Below are 24,743 nucleotides of genomic sequence, written 5' to 3' on the forward strand. Positions count from 1 at the left end.
GAGATCTTACGTCTCAAAATCAAATTTGGCGAGAATTGGTCGAGGTGTAGACTTTAAAAACCAAGTGGTACTTTAATACTTAGTACTCGAGTACAGGGCCAGAAGATTTTGGCCACGAAGGTTACCTTGATTTTAGTATGCAAATTGTATCCGTACGCATATACACTTTAACCTACTTTGGCAGAAATAAAACGCATACATATATATTGAGGTTTAACATGATCATATTTTAGGTTTAACCCACAATGCAAAAACGTAAAACCTTCTATGCTAGTGTCAGAATCTGGTCAGTTTTTTTCAATCTCAGATAAAAAATACAAGTATTTAAATAGAGTGTCAACTAGAAACACTTGACACTGTCCCGCCATACATGCCTACGAGAGCGTCACGGCAGTTGTCCATAGCTACGTGATGCATGGAAGTACTACATTTCAGATTCGATACAAATCTGAAATGTAGCCTAATCATGCTCAATGATACATAAAAAAAATGGTGGCGTTTTATATTCTCTTGTGGTGCTATCAGCATTAAAATAATCGTTCTCGTTTCTCGAGCTACTGGGATTTGAAGTCATGGCCAAAACTTGACCAAAAACAGTGTCAACAATTGATGCATTACCTAGTAATGAGTACTACGTAGTATTGAATTGTACAGGGTGAATTACGTTGATGCTGGATACGACACTCCAATTATCCGGATTTGATTGTTCAAGATCCAGTGACGAGACAGACGACTGTCAGTATGTCGCAGGTCCATTTTAAGTGCAGCGAAGCGGCGGCGACGCTGCGCGAGCTGTTGCTTGCGGCGATCGAACGAGGTATCTCTGTAGAAGACTCGTTTGGTCACTTTGATCCGACGGGCGAAGGCGTGGTGGACTTGTCGCAGTTCATCCTCGGGCTGCGGACGTTGGGCATTCCGCTGAGTGTCGAAGCCGCGAGCTTGCTTCTTCGTCAGTTGTCTGATACGAGCACGACACATCTCACCGTACAAGACTTTCATCGTTTATGTATACAGGTAACACAGACCAATCCATCCGGTTTACTCTCTTAGTTAGTGACCATGAATAGCTGCCTAAACAGCCACGGAAAAAGCCACCGAAACACCCAGTCGTCGCCAACGCAAAGGCCAAACGACACAAGCTCTCCCAGGACAATCATACACGTCCCACTCAAGCTTCGACGGAACAGCGTGTGGCTCAGGCCCAGGGGCTGCCCCAGTGGGCACACGACCGCAGCAAACGCGCGTTGAAAGAACTCCAACAACTGTCCAAGAACCTTAAACCATCGCCCTTGCATTTGGGACCTCGTAACGATTTTAAGGATGGATTATTCAGCGAAGACGAAGATGGTGACGACACGGGTCTCAACGGGCCAGCGACGTCCCCGCCCGTGCGCCCGTCGACCCCACCTCCAGAAACGACCTACGATGGCACCCGATGTCAAGTGTATGCTGTCAACGACCACGTCGATTTACGGTATGAAGAGGCTGGATTCATGTACAGTACATTTGGTTTCAAATGGACCTTATTCAATCGGAATATAATATGATTTCGTGCATTGAAAATCGATACAGCCAGCTTCTAATAATCATGTGTACTTCCTTTACTGTAAATGTTGCCGTTTTCGCTGACATATGGAGTACTTGTCTGGTGATTCACGAATTGATTTGTGTCAGATTATAATGTTTGATATCCATATTTAAACCTGTACTTTTGGCTGGGCCAAACTACTGCGCCAAACTGTAATCATGGCGATGATTGCTCAAATTTCTCAATAGTGTAATTTGATTTGCCAGGTCGTTCTAAAACACATGTGCCAAATTCATTCAATTCTACTGGGAAATTCAAATTGGAACAAAATCAACGGATTTGACAATTAAATCGGTGTAAATGAAAATAATATGGAAAAAAGCTTTCATTTTTTGTTTAAGGGCTGGTCTGATGCCATCCCAAAACATTATGACATACACCGTTTTGGCAAGTCTGCTTTCCTAAAGTCTCATATCCCATGAAAAAAAGCAGAAAAGAAGTATCTACAAAATTGTATGGATGCCAGTTGAAGTATGGATTGAAGTGCAAACTTCAACGTGAACACAACCTCCATAAAAAAGTGGTCCAAATCGGTCCATATATTTATGCCATAAAATACCCGATTCTCAAGAATTTAGGTTTGAACTCTGGTGGCATCCAGACGCACAAAATCTCGAAAAATGGAATATTTAGATTTTGGCAACTTGTATTCGAAACACGGCCATTTTAGGCCATTTTTTGTATCATCTAGACCCTACCTAAATTTTTTGACTATATTTCAATATGTTTAAATTATACCTCGATAGGTATGCCATCTTGACAGCTCCCGTGGACGCCGTGGAAGACAGCATGCGGTGGACGGGGGAAGCCCAAGCCCTAGACCATAGCCAAGTGACTCGGCACCTGAAAACACCGAAATCCCAACTGGGTGTCAAGTTGATTGCTGTAATTGATGTGTTTCAAACGCTCGACGTGGTCGAAGCGGCGCTCCAGCCTCTCTTTCAAATGTACACGTCGGCCAAGGTTCTCGTGATAGGCCACCCCTGTCGAATGGACAGCGCCACAGGTATCATCTACACCTACCAAACTGGTTCTGTTTTTCATAATTCTTTATTACTCTTTATTAGTTTTTTTACTTGATATTTTTAATCTATTTTGGTTAGAATGAATGTTAATTCAATACTCGTTAAGGACGAAAGAACGTTGAAAATGTGGAATAAATTCAACGAATCATACATTCACTTAATATTTTTATTTCTTAGAACGTCGAGAGATAGTTTGGATCCTACCTTGTATAGGTAGATAAATCGAAAAATGAAAGACTCTGTGCAGTTTTTGTTCAGATATAGTGTGCTTTTTTCGGCCAAATGGATGGCCTTGTGATTGTTTATGTATAAATACGATCGACTTTATGCGGATATTTTAGAAATGCAGGACTTTCAAGTGCCCGTTATGTACAGATCTTCCTTTAAGAGTTTTGTACGGAAATATATAATTACTATTGAGTATTTGAGCCCACCGCATACTTACTCTTTTATTACGCTGTACACCGAGTACAAGTTTATTGGTCAACACTGACTAGTCACATCCGTTTGTCCAATCAACCACTATATATTTATTCGATGTGCTCGAATTTCGACTGAACACAGTTACAATATCGCTGGCATACAGAATAATGCCAACTAATGGTTCGAATTCCAGTGGTCAACAACGTGATGCTGGCGACGTGGATGGGGCAGTTGATCACGCATTTATTACATTCGCACGAGTGGACTGTCCAGCCAAAGTACGGTCCTGGAGGAACTCCTCAGTTCCTCGTCGGATTTGGGTCGGGGGCGTCGGTGGCGGCGCATTTCACGCTGGTAAGATATAACTTCCAGGAGGGCTATCTCCTGCATATATATATATACACGGAAATTTGGCTGGGCAGGGGATTCGAGGATCGATGTGGGTCAGTTTTTGAAGCATATTCTATGCATGGTATACGAAATCTAAACATGGCCAAACGGCTGGGCCAAAGTATGCTGATCCATGATTTGTTGAAATTGCTCATTTGTGCAGCCGTTTTGATTGGCTAGGACATTCTATCGTAGTACATGCGTCAAATTCATTCGATTCTACTCGGAAGTTCAAGTGGGAACGGATGTTTCGCTTTGACTATAATTAGGGAGTATTTACTATATGCTGCGATTGATGGGTTTTATGTGGTTTAACAATACTAATAGATGCTAAATGCTCCTGATTGAAATTAATGTATTATTTTAAATATATTTTGTGTGTGGGACTGTAGATCACTGCGCCACAACAACCGAAATTGCACGTGTTGAATCAAGCGCTGCATGGATTGGTGCTGTTCAATGGATTTTGTTGCACCGACGGTATCAAAGCCAAAGTCCAGCAGGTTTTGCCACAGTTGTCATATATATATAATATTTATTATTTGTATATTAATTTATATTTCAATAGTTGCTCCATTCGTTGCAGCACGCCAAGCACGTGACAGAATCCCACCAGCAACTGGCTGCGATCCTCTTTAGCGACTCATATTTGAACCACGAGACAAGGGACAAGGCACTTACTGAGTTCTTCCGCCACCGTCGCGGCTTTTTTGATTCACCGTCGAAACGGATATTCACTCAGCTATTGAAAGGCGTGCTTAAACACCAAGACTTGCGCCCGGTACTGAGGTACATACGTGACCAAAATTTCGTCTAATGCGTGTACATGTGCGATATGTAATGATAATTAAGATTTTTATACTGTCATTTCTCGGTCGTTGCGTTTGGACTGACTTTGGTATGCAGTTTCACACTAATACAAGTCGCAGACCCATTCAATGTGTGCAAGGGTGGCTTATTGATTAGTGTTTGGTGTTTTGATTGGTTGACCGATTGTCTGCCGATTGTTTAGTCGCCACTCCATTTTCAAATCGACTTCGAATTATGTGATTGGTGAAGTGAAACGCATACAATATCAAACGAGGTGACGCGATTCATGATTACTCTTCTAGCAACTTTGCTATGGTTTTGGTCATTAGTATAGAAACCAGCAAGGTTTCACCAAGGATATAATATGAAAGGCATGATTTTTTAGCAACCCCTGACATGTGCTTGTGACGACATGTTTTTGCGTGTTCTCCCAAGATACGTCGACTACGTTGAATGTTTGCACTTGGTCTGAAGATTAGTAGATAAAGGTATTTGTTTAGGGCCGAGCAAACCCCCCTATGTGTTTTGTTTGCTGCTTCTTCTTCGAGCTCGCTATAATGTTATGCTGACCATTGCTTGTTAGCAACCTGCACATGCCGTTGTTTGTCGTTCACGGCAGCCACAACTCGTGGATTCCCCCTGCGCAAGTGTCGTATTTTCAGGACAAGCGCCAACTAGCCTTGTCGTTGGACGACGAACTCACTTCGTCGGGGGGGGTTGTACACGTTTCGTGGCTCAAGGGTGGTCACGAGCTGCTCCAAGAACGACCGACATTTCTCCATTCGTTTTTAGACCAGCTTGTAACCGCCGCCCAGCGAGCCATGCAAGCCCAGTCGACGTCCGCTGACGATAAAGGGGGAGCTGACGACAAACTTGTGGATGATGGAACCAGCGCCGTTGCCGGGGGTGCTAACATTGCAATGGACCGATTGGTTGGGGACGGTGACGTGGACGAGCTCACGGTGGGCCAATCCCCCACCATCACCCGGGATACGCGAGATATGGACGACGATAATATCCCCCAACTGGTACGCGGTCGCGTTTTGAAACCAAATGCGAGGAATTCCGTGACAAGACTAGATTCGAGGACATGTGTATTACTATCTGGTCGACAAGAACAACCACGAGCTATATATTACTACTGTACCAGCTCGCTAGCTTCGATAAAGCTACGATGTTTATATGGCGATACCCGTCGATTGTGTAGCCAGCCATCAGCTCAATCATCGTGACTGGGGCTTTGTAATCACTGTGTTGGCACTGTATCGAGTCGCATCGATAGACCCTTTGGTCGTTTACGAGACATGTGTCAACATTGACTTTGGGCCAACGAATTTTTGCTTTATTCTGGCCACACGTTGATCGTTTTCAGGCTAGGTCGGGGGATCATTTGCATGGTTTTAATTGCTTTGGGTGGCCACCTCTTGTTGTAGCTTCCAAAAGTCCAAGAAATGTACCAAACGCTCGGGTTGAACGGCATTCGCCAAGAACTGATCGATCGCGACATCGACGTGCCACTGGGACCGCCAGACCAAGTTCTATGGCTGCTAAATCGGACATTAACAGCAGAAGCCGACGCCGCCCGCGCAGCCGACATAAAAAAAGCAGCCAAACGAGAGCTCGAGCTCGACCACGCCCGACAAGTCGAACGTCAACACGAAGAAAAACACCAGAAAAAACTACGGTACGATGTTGTATTGTCCATTTTCGCCCAAATTTGGCGGTCGTTAGCAGAATCGATTTGACAGGGAGTGAAAATTCAAGTGGATCCAATGTTGGTAGATAGATACGTTTAATGATATAGATTCTGAGTGCGCCAAACTGTGCAGATTGACGATTGGCTGAAATTTCTCTTGAGTGCCGATGAATTGGCTAGAAGTGGGTTTGGATCACATCCCAATTTCTGCCCAATCAATAATTCGAAAATTCGGTTCAAAATAATTAAATAATTTTTGATGTCACCTTTCGACTGTCTGGATCAAACTGGTTTCGGAAGAATACTCAGTTATTGCAAACTGTCAGAAAAATAAGGCTCTTGTACATCTTTTTTATTGTTAGGCAAGAAAGTGATAATTTTGGCAAAGTATCGAATTCTCCTAATTTTGGAACCAGACAAAGAAGTTTTTGATGTTTTGTCGACTTGATAAAATATCGAAGCTTTTGACCTTTTTTTTTAACTCACCCTAGGTCATTCTACCATATGTATTTGCAAAATTAATTAATCACTCGGACGTCCAAATTTTGAACGGATTTACAATAGCATGTGCGTTTGACGTGCATCAGTTTTTTCCCCGACCACAATTTACACTTCTTGTGCTTTTCGCTGAAATTTGGACTTGACAGCGGATTCGAGAATCCGAGCAATGTATTTTATACAAACTTTAAGATGATGATTTTGACGGGGGAGGGTTACAATACTAATCGGTGATTGGTTGAAATTCGCGCACTTTGATTGGCTAGGACATTTTTAAATACATTTGTCAAATTCATTCCATAGTCCAAATAGGAGCGGAATTTACAATATTATGTACTTCGTAATGTATACTAGTACACTCGTATTTGAAATATGTATACTAGTACACTCGTATTTGAAATTTCTCCCCATTTATCAATCTCGGATAAGGATTGATAAATTTATGTGGTGATCGCGTATACAAAAAGGGAGCTAGCGCGGCAACAAGCGCGGTTTCAAAAGGAATCGATGGCGTTTAAGGCCAAAGAGGAGGCGCGCCTACTCCAGCAAACCATCGCGCAAGCCGAATGGACCGAGCGCAGTGCTATGGAGGCCAGCGATCAGCAGAGCCGACGTCGCGAAGCCCACGACGCCAAAGTACTGTGTGAGGATACCTGAAATGACAACATTTGTTTATTATCTACTGCCTCATTGTCATATGTTTGGGATGATTTCTATATGTATCTTGGTATTATGCAGCATCCATACATTGTATTCAGCATAATGTACACATATGTGCAAGTGTGATTCTCTATTGTTGTAATTCAGCGTAATATATATATATATATATATAATATATATATACATCTATGGATATAGATGCTGCAATGGCGGGAAACAAACTCAAATGCGCTGTCGACCGTCGACGTGTTGAACGAAGAAAGACAAGACAAGCGCGACGAACAGGTGCGACAGAACTAGGACGAATATATATATATGTACTTTATATATATCAAACCTTACACCTTACACTGTATGCAACAGAACCGACGAATAAAAAAAAATTGTTTCATATATCAAATATTACACTGTGTGTGTGATATGTTATGCTGTCATTCTAGGTTGCGATTCAACAAGGGTTAGACCGAGCCGCACAGCGCGCCAAACTTCAGGCAGATTTATGGACACTACAACGCCAAGTACGTAGAAAATATATATCTATATATAATATAGTAGATATTTATTTATATAGAGCAAGACATGTAAAAGCATACTAGTAGTTGACTAACACTTACATTCAGATGGAAGCCAACCAAGTGACATTACGTGGCGACGTCGAAGGGTATTATATGCTTTGAAAAATCAAACCCAAAAATCCCGATGCGTCATATATATATATATACTGTATATATATACAGCAGAGGAGTCGTTGTATCATTGTTCAAAATCCTGATGCGACATATATATAGTTTATATATTTACATATAACAAATGAGTCGTTGTCGTTGTTCTGCCTTGTCATATATACTTTTGGCTCGTGGTATTTGTAGATATGCGATCGACTGTCTTATCCGCAGCCACGAAATCCCGACGCTTGTGCGCGGCGTGCACTGCTTGATCCAGGATGTGCATGCCGTTCGAAGCCAAAAGCAGAGCTCATTGGCCCGCCAACGATCGAGCCAGGCCAATCAGCAGTCGATTCAGGCCACCCTCGACGACACGAGTCGCATGTACCACAACTTGCTTCGAGTATGTTGTCAGTAGATACATGGCAATGGGTTTTTTCTATGGTTTTAAACAGCATGCCGAAATATATATCTTTGCATGATGGCATGGCCCATTTGTTTTCATAGGTATACTAGTACTAGTGTATTTTTATCAACGTTGGATGGGTGGGTTTGATAATTTTTTTTAATTATTTATTTCTATTTATGCTGTTTCAAGAAGAACCTGCCAAGAGCTGAGAAGAGGCACGATCGTAGGTCCTCCAGCGCGCCGAAGACGAAAACGTGATTGCCAAGCCCGAAGCTGGCGGCACTGTCCGGTTGATCCCCGCGACAGCTCAAGGCATGCGGCTCTTACGAGACAAAATCAACGCCTTGCATCAAGAGGTGAGTGTATTTCGCCTGTTCTAGAAACGCTATATGTGTTGCATGTGTGTATAATCTACCCCTTAAACTCTATATATATATGTCGCATTGTTTAATTTTTTGCGGAATTTGCTCAAAGAATTGGTATGTATTATTATAACTGTCCTTGTTGGTGGAATATATCAAGAAAAGAAATATCAAGCGACTCCTGGTTTTCGAGTGGCTTATGATTTGGTCGTAGATGACGCACTTGACTTCGGTCGTCGCCGTGGCAAATGCAGAGGTATGTCCATATATAATGAATAAATATATATTTATATGGATTTACATACACAATAAACATATATATATAAATCTGTACCAACGATATACATGTATCCATCCTGACTGTTATGGGATCGAAAAACGGTTAGGTGGTCATGTTTGATCGGGCGATGCAAAGCCTGGCGGTGCTGCAAAAACGCACCGATGTCGCAATGAGCACCTTACAAGGCAAGGTCAAAGCCATGTTGGCCGAAGCGAACGAGGACTTGGCCGTGCTTCGGGTGCGTAAACGACTACGGATATCACATTTCAAAATATCAAAAATATATATTATTAAGAAAAAAACTCAATCATGGTTTACCTCTGGTGGGTTTTATAGAGCGCCACTAATTTATTGGTTTATGTTTACAGGAAGAGCAAGAATCGGAAGCGTTGGCCGACTCGAAACGTCTCACAGCCATTAATTCCACCGAGGCGCGTGTCCACAAGATCACAGTCGAACTTGAACGCGTGGACACATTAACAACTCCGTACATCGACACGGACGTGTACATTGCAGGTACTGACGTGGGCGGCCCTGAGATGATGTGGTTCCGGTCCTTCTTTGTAATTCGATCGGACATCGGTTTCATGCTTCGAGTGCTTGGTCGGATATGACTCGCAGGCGTCATGTACCACCCCCTCGACGGGTTTATGATTCGTCTGATTCTTGTTGTATGGGGCTGCTCTGATTCTAGCCGACCCAGGATGCTGGATATTGCCTGCCGCAACCGACGACTCTGATGCCTTTGGATGACTAGGAACACTCCAACGCGTGGAGCGGCACATCTTAACGTCCAATTTACAAGCAGAGCGCATGAAACTGCAGCAGCAGTTGGAAACGCTCCAAACGCAAGCCGCGACGGCCAAAGTACACCGCACGAATTTGCGGGCCCAGGGCATCGAGCTCACGGACGCGCTGGTGTCGCTGCTTCAGGCTGACACCATGTTGGCCGACGTACTGGCGATGGATGGACCTTCGACATCCTCCTCCTTGTCATCACCTTTGGCGTTTGAGGTTGGCATAAGTATTCTACACACCTCTTTTGTTTGTGTATAGAAGAAGAGTTTCCTGCATACTTCATAGTCTGTGTTAAACAATTGTTGATCTATACCTGTATGTATGTATACCTTATGGATGTGTCTGTACCACCCCCGAAGATGTCAGTAACAACTGAATAAGGAGGTCCAAAAATGTCATTCCATTGGGTTCGCATTGGCCATTTCTATTTACTTCGACTTGTTTGGCTAAAACGAAATAATTGGTGAATTTTGATTAATACAAGCGACTGTGGTCCAGCCTTTGAAGGCACCACCAAATCGTTCGATATTGATACCATACTGCAATTTCGGTACAATTCGTTAAGGCAATATTATGGGGACTGAAGGTATACGGTAGACAGACATACATCTAGTTCTTTTGCTTGCGTTTATGACTTATTAGTGTTGTTCATGGTGATGTTTTTGCGATTGAATCACATTTATGTGTGCTTTTTAGCCAATCATATTTTGCAAACTCTTTCTTTCAAGCCAATTTTACTGTTTCGCAGGATTCGTCGTGTTGTTGGTAATTTCAACAATCTACCTAAAGTGGACAACTTTGGATAAAAAGCAGCACACTATATTATTGATTTGGGACGAATTTCTGGACCCGGTTCAATCGAATCACGATGACCAATTGCTCCCATTGGTTAATTTGAAATTACTTGTCGCTGATTGGCTACATTCTATTTTTGGTTTTCTTCGTGCTTTCTGTGGAATCGGGCACCCAATGGATCTTCGCGGCGAGATTTGTGACTGGTTATTCGAATTCAGCAGAATTGGAAAATTTTTAGCAAATTCATAATATTTGAACAAATACATCAACACCAACGACAATGCTGCTTTATAGTCTCGTAATGACGACCCGTCCAAATTGAACGCTTTGCAGCCACCCATTGTTCTTGCATCGAGTGTGGACGTCTCGACAACCATCCGCCGAAAAGGCGTGCACGAGCGCTCGCTGGACGAAAAGAAGTGGGTGGCGTTGGATCGGCTGCTGTCTCCAGCGTTATACCTGACCCTGTCTGAACCAGACATCCAGGAAATGCGACTCAACGCGCACTACAACACGTCGCTGACGGCGGTGCAAATCTCGCGGTTGCTGCAGCTGCCTGAGCGGGCAAACCTCGCGCTTCCATTTTTGAAGTCCACTGAAGAGGTGCAGGCCCACAAACTGTTGCGGCAGTATACCAAGGGCGACGGCGAGAGCTTTTTCAATGCGTTGGACGTGCAATTTGCCCCCCCGCGGGAGCTCATCCAGGACCTGGACACGGCCATACACAAGCAAATGGGCGCTGCGCTTCGATTGAAACCCATCGAAGCGTGTAGTCCGGTCGAACGAGCGTGGCGCGACTGCGATCGAGTGCTCCAGGAGGACAAGGAAGGCGGTGCTGCAGATAGAGTAGTAGCATCGTTACCCTTGGGACTTACAAGTATACGCGAGCTGAAACAACTGACAACGCTGTCGCAGAGCGACCACCCAGCGTGGAAAGTCCTCCATTTGTATGGAAGCTTGATGCCTCCTCGAGTGGTGGTGGTGCACACGCTCGCCGACATCGTCGGTACGATTTTCGTGTGGGTTTGTATGGCTTGGCTACGGATTTCTATCTTTCCAACGTCCAATATGTATATTGTTCATTGCACCATTTTGGACTTGTAAATGGTATCGCTAAATACCATTCGAAACCATTTGATCTAATTTTAAGCTTGTGCAAACTATATGATATAAAGATTAGGATATATTTAGAGTTTTGCCCAATGCGGAGGGGTTAGGCCGAATCAAATGATTGGATTGGCAGAAATTCATCTAACGTGATTTGATTGGCTGAGGCAGTTCTTTAATCCATTCTCTTAAGACATTCGATGATTCTGCTGAGGGTTCGAGTTTCGAATCGATTTGTCAATATCTCGTACGCAAAATTGAACTAGTTGAAGTCGAAAATGACGATGACATGTATACATATAGCGTACGATGTGAACGGGAGTGTTGTCTTGTGCCATTGCATGAAATATACTGTGGACGAAAACAAATTTGTTCACGTTGCATTCCACAGACGATTCAATAAACGGATAAACAAATTGGGTGATTTGATATAAAACTATTAATTTATTAATAAAAGGGCATTCGAAAATATGTAACCCTGGCGATTTCGCCTTCATCGTAGCCGCGCCGGAGCATTGCACGATGCTCGTAGACTCGAACCAGCAGTCCAAGCTGATGGAATTGACCGACTGCCGCCTTCGAGCCCGACAGAGTGCCACGCACGAGTTTCAACTGCACACGACGGCACTTCACTTGACAGTTTCCATTGTATTCGAAGGTACTTACTCTTCCCCCTTGCGTTGAAGCCATAGTGATCCCAAACGTTGTCGGATATGTTATACATTTTTGATAGGCAAGTTTACCAGCATGGGGTACCAAGTCGGCCGATTGGCAGCGATGTTGTACTACATGAGTGGGGACGCCCCAGCCCCCATCGGTCAAGTGCTATATAGTGACATAGCTCTGAACACGAGGGAATCGCTGGGGCGGGTGGTGTTACGGCACAAGCCAAGTCAAGTTCCCATTGCCCAAGGATCATACCACATTGTTGTGGGTTGTCCGGTAAGTCTGTACATATATTGTCTTTGTTTTTCCCAAAATTTTGGACTTTGTTGCTGATTCGCCAATCCATCGATCGATTCTTTGTCCTGCCTTTTTTATCTAAAATTCGTCGAGCATCACACTAATTTAAGTCACACATTAATTCGGTGTTCAAATGGTCCGAGGGTGAATTTGATTGGCTACTTGATTAGTGATCTGGTTTTTGATTGGTCGATCGATTGTCTGCCGATTTGGTGCAGCTCATTCGATTGACCACCCCACTCCAAATTCGAATCGACTTTACAGTATATATAGAGGGAGCCTTTGCACCTCGATCATGTACATGAGTGGTTGGTAGCATGATGGTGTGTTTGGCTTTGAGATGTATCTATCCAAAGAAGATATACATATATATATGGCTAACACTGGTTGTATCTTGGTAGAGTGAAACCAAATACTCAATTATAGTAAGTTGCCACCTTGTGAGCCCCGTCGCAGCATTTGTGAAACAAGCCAAGCAGTTGGCACTGACCCACCAAGCACGCCTCCCCGTACGTGTACATGTTGTGGTGGTTATTATGTCCTTGTAGTGTGATTGGTTCGTTCTTAATTTTGTGCAGTTCCTTTATGGGTAATAATCATGGAATTGTTTACGTTGTGGGCATGTTTATACATATATTCATTATTTCTATGAAAAAAGACACCAAAGACTATAAATCGTTCGTTATCTGTACCTTGACTACAAATGAATTCATCGCGGAATCAATCATTGGTAAAGCGCTTTTCACCCAAATTTGAGTCAATATTAGCATAGAGTTTGACCCTGTTTAAGCTTGTACAAACTATACGACGCAATGTTTGTTACAGGATACATCAGGTTTTTCCCAATACTGAAGAATCTGTCTTTTGGATTGGCCAGAGGGACGTGATTTGATTGACATTAGTGGTTCTTTCTTTATTCAATTGGATCAAATGGATTCGAATGCTATTTTGCGAAATCACTCACAAGTCCAAATTTGGGTAACATGCACAATAAGACATTTGAGTCTGCTAACGGCTGCCGTTTCGAATCGATTTGACAATATTGCAAGAGCTTTTCGAAGACAAGTCATAGAGCAGCTTATGATGGGAAATGCATTGTAGATGGGCCGCCAGGAAATCGACATGTATTGGCAAAGCATGCGACTCGCCGAGCGCAAACTCAACTTGGTAACCAAGCAATCGAATAAAATGATTATGTGAATGCAAAATAAGTACAACGCAACTCATCCGTCGTGTAGGTCAAACTGGCAGCTGCGGACGCTATGGCCAAAGCCAAAGAAGCCGAGATGGTTGTAGCGTCGACGCAGGAATTGCTGCACTCGTTTCAGAGCAACTCTGAAATTGCGACAGACTCCTCCAACCGCACGCACTTGTTGACCAAGGTAAGACACATAGATGGAAACATACGTATGTGTTTGATTATGTATTCTTATAAATATATGCAAGTATATGCAAATATATTCGTATACGTATATGTAAGTATATATATATCCGCATGTTGTCGAAGGTCTAGTTCCCATCAATATAGATACTTATATCCATCAATGCATATATAGATATCTCGATGGAAATACACATATTACTGTATGGGAAGTATCTTTGATTTGGGACGAATTTCAGGACCTTGTTCAATCGAATCACAACGACCAAACGCATCAGGAATCGCTCCCATTGGTCAATACGGAAAAGCTTTTCACTGATTGGCTACATTATATTTTCTTTTTACTTTGTGCTTTCTGCTGAGTCGGAAAAGTCTGTGAAATGGCGCGGCGAGATTTGGGACCGGTTTTACGAATCGCGCTGAATGGGGAAATTTGTAGCAAATGCATAATGCATTCAACATATACATATTGGGCAAGATAAGTGGATATGGGATGGAAGGGGCATATCACGATTAAATTTTCCAAACTTTTGATGGAACTGCGTAGATGCGGGAAGCAGATCGGATGTTCACCAAGCAGTGCAAACTGCACACGATTCGGCAGGAAGAATGCCGCGATATTCACACGGCGTTGGCCCATTTGGCTTCTCTCCACGCGGACTTGCTGCTCGAACGGGCGCGGCTCGAAACGTCCTTGCGCGAGTATCGGCAGTATTTGCCCGACGCCACCGGCCGCCTTGAAGGCCATACTGCGGGGTTCAAAGTATGAAAACATAACCCTAAACTGTACACACTGGCATTGTACTGTCAAGGTGAAAGGCATCGTGTTGTTCTGTTGGGTTTCCAATGAGGAAAATGCTACCCTGTTGAAGATATTATTAGCGAACTTTGCGGGTTGACTATTGTTTATAGTAGCGTCATGGTTTCTTGTGTTTTATAGGGTCACGCTGCTGCTGCAACTACTCGCAATTGTTTGATTTGAGGTTTATGGATGGGATTTCTGCTACACGATTTTGGGATTTGTGTAGTGTTGAGGTGTGGAGGGCAAATATATATATATATATATATATTATTTCAAGGCGGGTAGTTTATTGTGCGTAGTGTCGTCGATTCTTCGATACTCTTTGAATAGATTGCGTTTCGAGGATGGACACACTATGAGACTTTCGATGGTCGGGTAGTGTTTGGAGTTGGATTTGTTATTACCAACTAACCACGTGAGAGTAGTTAGCTAAACTGGGATACGGTTGTCCTAGATTGGGTATGCGTTGGGCGCTGACTACCACGTCGTCAAGACGGCCAAAATGAGGTGGCGAGATCTCGCAGCACTCAAAGGCCAGCTGCGGACGCTCTTGACGTCGGCCCAGCGTGTGCGCCGAAAATACAAAAAAAGTCCCCTTTCGCTCAACCCCACCGAGCGGCAATGGATCTTGCTGGATCGCATTCGGTTCCCTGATTTCGTACGCCTATCTAGATATACTAGTATATCATACGTAGACGATATGCACTTGGATGTTTATATATATATATATATATATATATATATATATATGCACAGTCCAGTGTGACTCTCGCCTTCCAGTTCTCTTTAAATATACATGTCGTATTGATGTAATATCTCTACGAACGTGAATGATACATTCAAGAGAAAGCTTGAATACATTGATATGTATATACCTCGAAACGAGTATACATTGGAAAGTTACTAACCGTATTGCACTGTTGTGGTGCAGTACTTGTGGGAACAAGAAGCTGTGCATGCCACCGAGATGCTCCATGGATCGTCCTTGGCGCCCCCAGGTATGGACCTAACCGCTCATGAAAGGTCGCTGCTTGCGTGGACCGCATCGGAACTGGAGCGCGTGCTCACGGCGCCAGTCAACCAGCTCCGAAACAAAGAATTGCAGCTACGAAAGGCCATGCTCGTGTTCAGAGACACCAAAGTAGCGGCGGTGCCGGCGGCGTTGTTGGCGTCTTGGCGCACCAAACTACCTAGTAAGAACATATAGATTCTGTATTGTTTTTCTACCGTCATCGTGTACATTGGGATGAATCAGGTGAATATATAATTTATTTATCTATCTTTAAATATAATATATATGTTTAAATTATATCATTCGTTTATTTTATTTCTATATATTTTCTTCTTAACCCGCTAGGATATCGAAAAAAACAAAATGCTTTCTAATATCTTACTAGTATATTTTTTGTGTCCGGGAATTGAAGATATGGACGTATGTAGGTGACTTGAAGCCAGAACAGAGGGAGTGGGTGGCCATGGAAAGAGTATTACACCCCGATTTGTACTCGACCAAACTGACACCAGCAGTACCCACGCACTGGACAAAGGACAAACTGTTGAGTTTGGTACGAGATGAATGAATATATATATATATACATAGGTAGATTGCGAGGTTGTCGTTTTTTGTATTGTAACTTCGCGAGTGTCGGAATATATTTCCAATGTTGGGGATCATTTTGATTATATGGTTGTATGCTATCATAAACGTTCATAAGGAATACATACAAGTACGTGGTAGAGTCGATTTTGAAAAAAATGTAGTTATGGTTGGACAAGGTTAACAACATAGTCTACATAGTACATTGATTATTATATTATTATATTATTCTGTCTATTCTTTCGTTTGTTTGACGTTGCTGCATTTATGTTGTAGATTCAAACTCCAGAAGAGCAGATATCAATTTTGCCGCCCAAGGAGCGGCACGTGCGGGACCTCTTATGGCACTACGACAATGTATTTTGCCTTGAATTGGTCGCGCCGAAAGCAGTCCCAGTGTCCCATCACGCAGTTAATCACACCCAGCAAGGCATGAAAGTCGAAGTGGACATCGACCTGCGATGCCGTCTAGTGCAGCAAGAACTAGACCGCGTAAGATAAACAATCCACTCACTGCCAGTTCTGTTGTCCAAAAGCAGGATGAAAATGATATATTTATATGTTTTAAAGATGATACATGATGGTGTTGTAGGCCATGGCCAACCCGAATGATATGATGGACTCGTCGATTTTACACAGCGCGCCACAGCGATTTCCGACTCAAGTGCTGCGATTAGAACTGGAAAAAGAGCTCGATAGATTGTTATTGAGTCAATTGTATGAGCGCGAGATGGCCGAGTGGAAGGCGTTGGCGGCGTCGCTCGACAAAACAGGTCTTTACACCACCCAATATATATATATATATATATTATTCTGCCAGAATGATCCGTATATATATATTATCGAGTTGGGACGATTGCCGAAACCCGTCATGCCGACCAAACCGATCATAAAGCGCTCCGATTCGTCGATCAGGAAATCCTTCTCGTTGATTGACTACATTTTTTTCTCTTCTCACTATGAAGCCAACAATGAAAAGAGTTGTGATCGGGGTGATACGAACCTCGCTGAATTGAGTGAAGCAAATAATATATAAATATATATTGATATGTACCGTACTTAGACGATGGAGACAGCTCGGATTCAGACCCTGAAGCCCAGATCGCCCGCCTCGCCAAAGCCAAAGCAGCTGGTAAACCGCAGTCGGGCACGAAAAAGGCAACCAAACCGTCGTTTCAAAAACAAAAGCGCGCCATTCAAGACGTACGTCGTCTTGTCGTATATTGCCAAACAATGTTGTTGTTTGAGTGGCCGAATTAATACTCCTCGTAAACCAATCAAATCACCGTAAAGATGAATGATTGTCCAATCAAAGCAATGATCTAAATCACAGTGTCGCAGGCGTTGGTGCCAAAGACGATCGAACGCGAGCAACTCGATGTCGAACGCAAACAACTCGGACCAGGGGGGTGTATGGCGTGCAAAGCCAACCCGTGCATGTGGACGCCATATCTGGACGACCGTCTGCCCACCATCCAACATCGCGTGCACTTGCTCCAAGATGAGATCGAACGGGTGAAGCGCAGCAAGGAGGTAGGTCCCGTCGTCCAAAACAATAGCCTCCACTTACAACAAACTCTTTGGGCTTGTGATATGGTTGCCAACACTCGATCGTTCCACTTGTATTACTGCTGAACGAGCAGCCAACTTTTTTTATTTCTATCGGAAACCCACCATGTGACTATTCCATATATGACGGGTTGGTTATATTATAGACGGTGGTGTCCTCTGCCACGTGCCTCACGGCGCTCCGAAGCGGCGGAGGTGCCGTGTCCTTTCGCAAGATGGATTTGTTTAGCGAGTTGACGATGGAGTGCCGGGTGTGGGAGAAGCACTTGCGGCTGCGAGCGATCGACACGGAGCTCCATGCCGCGTACAACTGGCCCGGCGACCACTTTGAAACCGTGGCTCTGCACGGGTTCACGCAGATGCAACAAGTACGGCAGATGATTTTGTATATATACCGTATAGTGTGTATGTCTTGCGACGGATGAATCTATTGCGACTCCTGTAATAACTGATAATTTTCTTGTAATAACTTATATTTGCTTGTGAATATGTTGAATATACTTCAAATTTATATGACGCAATGGATTAACAAAATTTTGAGAACGAGTGTCGGCCGGTTGTGAAATATCACTTGTCGCAATACATATACACTATACGGTATATATATGTAGTCGTATGTTTATACTTCAACGGGGGCGCATGTGATATGTACACCTAAATTTATACTAGTATACATTCATATATATATATATATATATATATACATTATATATATATTTGAGTGTACTGGACATATAGATATGGGTGTGTCTATATGGGGGGGTATACATATATATATATCTGGATGTGTACATATTTTTTGGGGTATATATATATATATATTATTTTGCTGTATATATATATATAAATATTGGGGTATGCACATGCGTATCCTATGAAGTCAAACCCACGCAGCTCTATATATAAATATGTACATGGTTTTCTTGTTCTTGTATAAAAACATGCGTACGCGACCAAGCGGTGGTGAATGACGACATTCTGTAATGTGTTGAGTTGTTGGTGATGGTTCTTTAGACGGAAAAGGTCAAGGCGGCGCTGACTCGGGAACAAAATACGCTGGTGGCGCAGTTGGTCGCGAACGAAGTGATGGAGGACATGCTCGAGTTCATGCTGGAAGGCTGGGTATTTGGCGAACGAGAGTCCCGTCGTCAGGTCCAGGGTTACGTCCCCAGTGTATACAAGGAAGGGCCACTGACAGTGCATGCATTGCGGTCCCTTGCGTTCTTGGATCGAGGTCTTTTGTTTAACAACCCCTCGTTAAAAGAACACGCGACCATGGTATAAATATGTGCTTCACGTTAGACACGTTGGCTTCCGACGCGGACGAATTGAAAGACATGAACGAAGCCAAAGCCAAGTTTGGCACACCCTTTGACAAATGGACACCCATCGAAGTAGACGCGCAGGCCACACAACGCCGCGGAAAAGCCGTCCAAGCAGGTGCATAACGATATCCATCCCACTAATATAAACATATATATATATGTATATCAATGGTTTTGTAAGGCCCCTTTGGTCGAATGAAACGACTTTGCTCTGATCGAGCAAGTTGCTGGGCAACTTTTATATTTTTACCGAAACCTGAACGTGTTGTAGGGTCGGCGGTAGCAACGGTCCTCAACGAAACGGAGCAAGCGCTCAAGTTTGGCCTGTTTTGCATGACGCTCATGTACTTTCGAGGGTTGAGTTTGTTGCAAAAGCAGAAAAACGTGTGGAATACCCACGCCAGCAAACCACCGCCACCGACCACCAAACTCGACAAGCCGTCGGTGCTTCAAGGCGAACGCGCCCGTCAGGCCAACCGCCAGCGGTACTTGTACCTTACTTTTCTGTACAAACATGTTGAAATCTCTCGTCCAAGTCGTGCTGCGCTAGACTACATATTTTTCTTATTACCTAGTATATGTTTCGGTAGTCTTCCTTCATCGTACATAGACTGTGAACACCTACAACATTTTTGTCCTTTTACCCAATACTTGAGACTTGTATGCTGATTCGCCAAATCCATCGATCGCTTTGTTTTGTACTGAAAACAAATTGTATATATAAAACATATTCTGGGGTGATGTCAATCCAAACACGAATGAGATGATAAGATCCGACAACCTCGATTGGCTCGATTCTGCCACTGCACATTTAGCACATTTGGTTGTGTCGGTACACGTCGCTCCAGTTTGGATAATATAAACGCGTGTTGCTTCTATCCTGCACTCTGACATGTGACGACTAATCAATCTTGTAGACGATTGGACGCGGCAAATGTCAAAGCCAAAATCGGCCTCGATCGAAAATACTTGCGCGAGCAAGAGCGCATGGCGGCGTATCGCCAAAAGTTGTACGCCCAACACCGCCTCGCCAAGCAAGAAACCAGAGCTTCCACACATGTACGAGCGCATTCATATAATGAACTGTCAACAAACTGATGAGACAAGGCGAATACCGATGAAGTACTGCGAATACTGATAGCGAATGCTTTGGCGTAGATCCAACGGGTGTTTCGGGGATATTTGGGGAGAGGAGCCGCGGCGAAATGGAAACTGCGGCGAGCAGAACTGGAGGCCCAGATGGCCCTGGAGCTGGCGGCCGCCACGACCATGCAACGCGCCTATCGCGGTATGAAGCACGGCGATATTATGGTTCTACCCATGACTCATTTTCTGATATTATTATCGACCACTGGCTGTCGGTTGATGAATTTGTTATTTATTCTAAAAATACTGTTCATTCTGTATTACTATAAATTTTTGTACAAGAAACTGGCATAGTTTTATCAATGAGGGATTGTATTGCTATTTGTTATGGTTTAAATACAATTCAAGCAGGGGAAATGTTAATTATATAGTGAGTAGATTAGCAGTTTCCAAAATTGTTGGTTGTGGACACGTTTAGATTATGTATGGATTAGTGGTTTTAATCTATGCAGGAAACATGGACGATGAGACAGCCATAAATTGTTGTGATCTTACTAACATGCATTTATGTTACGAAAAGACTTGAAAATGATTGGGCAAAATGAATCGGTCAATCAATTTGATTGGACAAAATAATTTAGGCCGGTTGGGCCGGTTGGCAGCGGAAGCTAGGCGCATCGAACTGGCCGAATTTATTGCTCAAATCCGAGCCGACGAAGCCATTGTCGAAGAGGTACATACGAAAAACAAGAGAAAAAATCTACACACCATTCGAAATAAAATCGACTAATCCCCATGTTAGGAGGAGTATTGGAAGCACCACATGTCGGAGCGGCTGCGACGGCGGATCAACGGGTTTTTGCAACGCAAAGCCGCGTAGTTCAGTCTATACTTGTAGTAAATTTATAATAACGTACTCATTACTATTCCGGAGTATAAATTGTTGCTTTCCAATTTATCTGGCACCGACGACATATAATAGGAATCGCCGGAGATTTAAGTGTGCATTAGTGCGCCGGTTAAAGATTCATTCAGCCGAGATAGATCGTCGGTACACCCCAATTAGAAGCACACTCTTAGCAATTATATATCTTTGGTCAGAATTGCAGTTTGAAAACCGCAAGTCTGGGTTGCGTATTTTTATTATTCTGCCTGATTTCAAACTACCAACTTGAGGCCTTTGCGTGTTCGAGCGTGGTACATATTGGACTCGGAGAAGTCAATACTAGTGTTTGTTTGGAGGTAATGAATGCACGCATCAGCCTTTACAATGACTGACATGCCATGCCGCTGAATACCTTTTGACAGAAATCATATGAAACCGAGTTAAAGCCTAGTAAATATGACCTGCCAAAGAAGTTGCAAAAGCACTATAGCACTATTATTACATGGTGTGTAAATGAGTATAATATATTTAGTCATAAGATCGTCGCCCCAACGTATTTCCATTGACAATACTTGACAAGCATCGGCATACATACAGCACCTGCTACGAAGCCAAGGCCAACGGCCACCCCACCCGTATATACCATGGTTTCAGACCGCCGAATTTCCAAATTACTGCCAAACCTATTCAGGAAGCGCCATGCTGATCAAAAGATGTACAGTGGAAACTATGGCGATTATCAAAAATGTGGACAACCACCCCCAGCCCATTCCAAAGCCCCACAAGAAATGGATCTCCCACTCCATCATTGCACCAGCACACTGACGTGGACTCGGAGAAGTCAATACTAGTGTTTGTTTGGAGGTAATGAATGCACGCATCAGCCTTTACAATGACTGACATGCCATGCCGCTGAATACCTTTTGACAGAAATCATATGAAACCGAGTTAAAGCCTAGTAAATATGACCTGCCAAAGAAGTTGCAAAAGCACTATAGCACTATTATTACATGGTGTGTAAATGAGTATAATATATTTAGTCATAAGATCGTCGCCCCAACGTATTTCCATTGACAATACTTGACAAGCATCGGCATACATACAGCACCTGCTACGAAGCCAAGGCCAACGGCCACCCCACCCGTATATACCATGGTTTCAGACCGCCGAATTTCCAAATTACTGCCAAACCTATTCAGGAAGCGCCATGCTGATCAAAAGATGTACAGTGGAAACTATGGCGATTATCAAAAATGTGGACAACCACCCCCAGCCCATTCCAAAGCCCCACAAGAAATGGATCTCCCACTCCATCATTGCACCAGCACACTGACGTGCCGATTCCGAAAATGAAAACCTACCCGAGGCTTCCTGGCTTGCAGGTAGGTAATACAATTACCGACACGAGACGTTGACTTGCTTATGTCGTGGGTTATTTTCCCCTACAAAAGACCCCATCAATCAGACATACATCAACTACCAAGATCATATGTGTGTTCATACCGGCAATATGTCACAATCCAACAAATCAGTGATCTTAGGGTGAAAGTCGAGAAAAAGAGGCGGCCGGTGCGCTGCGTCAGCTTTGTCGGACTAGCCACAACGTCAGAAAGGTGCCGCAACGGACCGACGCTCATGTCGTTCACCCATTCCAAGCATGCGTTGTTATAATTCGACTCGAACCACACTTCGGCGTCCTGGTCTAGTTTTTTTGCGCCTAAAATGTATCGGACTAGCGCCCATGTCAGTGGTACTCAACGGTGAGTCGAGTCTGTTTCAAGGTCATTACGAGGCGCGTCTAGTTGGATTCATACGTGCGGTCCATCCAGTCCTGGGCTGGTTGCAGCAGCGACTGCACTTCCACGACCCCCTAATGCATGAGGGCGTCCCCAAGCGCGATCATCGCCACGTACACGTACGTTGTGGTCGTTGTATTTTTCATTTTCTCCACAGGGCCACGCATTCGCAAAGCATGCCCCGGCCAACATAGTCGTAATGTCGACAATAGTCGAGTCCAATCCGCTTCAACGTCGTGGTGTCGTGAGTTCGTCCTAGAACAAGCTCGAGCTGTCGCAAATGACTTCTCGGTCAACACAACAACGGCGGCTCCCCTGCTTCTAGATGCACGACGGCGTCCCAGCCTGTCTACTCGTCGTGATGATACCCATACATATAGGTGTCCGACTCATGCAAGTGCCCTGCTCGAATTTACAAACTACCGGTAGACGGCACACCCTCGGACGTCCCAGGCAACCACAGTGATAAAAACGAGAAAAACGAGGTCGAGTTGGACGATGGATTCGCACCCGCCCAATTCAGGCCCAAGCTCGTCTGTGGCCTTTGATGTCAGAATTTTGGAAAGCCAACCAGCCAATGACATCATGTCACCATCCCGCACTGGTAGTCCATTCACAAAAGGTGTCGTCCGTCGACGTACCTAAAGAAGGAGGCACCAGTATTATTGCTATTCCAGGTACGCTCAACCCATGACGCCATGTGATCATCAATCAACTCATCGTGTTGGCGTCTTGATCTGCAATGTGAAACTATATGGAATGGGGAAAATAATATATACTGTGGTATTGAGGATTCGGTACGAATTTCCAGATCGGATCACACCGCCGAATCGAATCTCGTATCGACGCTATTGGACGACAAGTAAAGTCAGCAAATCAGAACTCCAGGGTGATTCAATATTGATTGGAGAAGTTTATAGCGAATTCACAATACATTGCACTTTACAATTGTTGGTCTTGATGTGGTCAAAATTCGTAGCAGCAGAGTTGGACGTGGTGGTGGCCCGACTGGAAGCGGACGAATCGTACCAAACCCTCAAAGCCAAGGAAAGCGTGCTCGATCTACAAGTGCGCATGCTGGTGCAGCAACAGCAGTCGCTGGTGGCCTAGCAGCAAAAGCTGCGCGTCGCTGAAGAGCCAGCAAAAGCGAGATGCCAAAGCAAGGAAACAAATGGCCAACCTGCGCGAAAGATGTGCCAGGAGCTGGAGGCGCGGCGAGAGAAAGAAACCGACAAGTTCCGGGCACTGGAAACTATGGCGATTATCAAAAATGTGGACAACCACCCCCAGCCCATTCCAAAGCCCCACAAGAAATGGATCTCCCACTCCATCATTGCACCAGCACACTGACGTGCCGATTCCGAAAATGAAAACCTACCCGAGGCTTCCTGGCTTGCAGGTAGGTAATACAATTACCGACATCTGGTATTGTCTTCAAGACTTTGATGCCGACACTAAACCCAAGGCTATCGCTCACAAGAAGAGTTTTCTAAGCAGCGAACGCAAGGCGGTTGCATGCTACGCGCAAGGTTTAATGCCGTTGGTCACTGGCGACAAACCAAAACGCGTTAGGGTCACAGGGCCACGAAATCACCAGCCGCATAACGAACGTACTAGGTAGGACCAACAAGTCCAAGGGGAAAATGCCACATCCGTCGAAAATCAAAGGTGTCATGTCGTCGTCCACCAACGAGCCCATTGCCACCCAATTCAACGATCTCGAAACTCCACCACCGGTTACAATTCCTCCCTATGGCACAGTACTCCGAGTACATTTCAACTAAAGACTACAAAAAAATGCCTTGTCTTTCGACAGCTATTCCACATTTGTA

At 44.1% G+C, this 24,743-nt stretch overlaps 2 protein-coding genes across 3 annotated transcripts; both read left to right on the forward strand.

Moving 5' to 3' along the window:
- The first annotated feature begins 735 nt into the window (after positions 1 to 735).
- Positions 736 to 21,163, forward strand: H257_15743. 2 transcript variants are annotated; one of them, XM_009843942.1, is made up of 40 exons: positions 736 to 1,014; positions 1,068 to 1,474; positions 2,335 to 2,594; positions 3,230 to 3,390; positions 3,819 to 3,929; positions 3,995 to 4,215; positions 4,820 to 5,264; positions 5,670 to 5,920; positions 6,898 to 7,066; positions 7,289 to 7,375; positions 7,531 to 7,608; positions 7,711 to 7,751; positions 7,960 to 8,158; positions 8,392 to 8,520; positions 8,741 to 8,782; positions 8,913 to 9,044; positions 9,175 to 9,322; positions 9,564 to 9,820; positions 10,694 to 11,405; positions 12,009 to 12,164; positions 12,240 to 12,448; positions 12,871 to 12,978; positions 13,571 to 13,636; positions 13,708 to 13,851; positions 14,398 to 14,613; positions 15,107 to 15,310; positions 15,584 to 15,845; positions 16,093 to 16,217; positions 16,526 to 16,741; positions 16,842 to 17,022; positions 17,313 to 17,452; positions 17,591 to 17,782; positions 17,965 to 18,186; positions 18,833 to 19,052; positions 19,121 to 19,258; positions 19,415 to 19,628; positions 20,061 to 20,202; positions 20,302 to 20,431; positions 20,871 to 20,962; positions 21,032 to 21,163. In XM_009843942.1, exons 1-40 carry the CDS (start codon positions 742 to 744, stop codon positions 21,107 to 21,109), a joined length of 7,578 nt encoding a protein of 2,525 aa, XP_009842244.1. In that variant the 5' UTR covers positions 736 to 741; the 3' UTR covers positions 21,110 to 21,163. The 2 variants fall into 2 exon arrangements, with proteins under 2 accessions (XP_009842244.1, XP_009842243.1); XM_009843941.1 differs by lacking the exons at positions 18,833 to 19,052; positions 19,121 to 19,258; positions 19,415 to 19,628; ... (2 more) ...; positions 20,871 to 20,962; positions 21,032 to 21,163 and having other exon boundaries at positions 17,965 to 18,266.
- Positions 21,164 to 23,496: 2,333 nt separating this feature from the next.
- Positions 23,497 to 24,021, forward strand: H257_15744 (hypothetical protein; the record flags this gene model as incomplete). The annotated part of the gene is made up of 2 exons (XM_009843943.1): positions 23,497 to 23,515; positions 23,891 to 24,021. 2 exons carry the CDS (start codon positions 23,497 to 23,499, stop codon positions 24,019 to 24,021), a joined length of 150 nt encoding a protein of 49 aa, XP_009842245.1.
- Between the last annotated feature and the right edge of the window lie 722 nt (positions 24,022 to 24,743).

Source organism: Aphanomyces astaci, assembly GCF_000520075.1.
Source record: "Aphanomyces astaci strain APO3 unplaced genomic scaffold supercont1.74, whole genome shotgun sequence".
Classification (NCBI taxonomy): Eukaryota; Oomycota; class Saprolegniomycetes; order Saprolegniales; family Verrucalvaceae; genus Aphanomyces; species Aphanomyces astaci.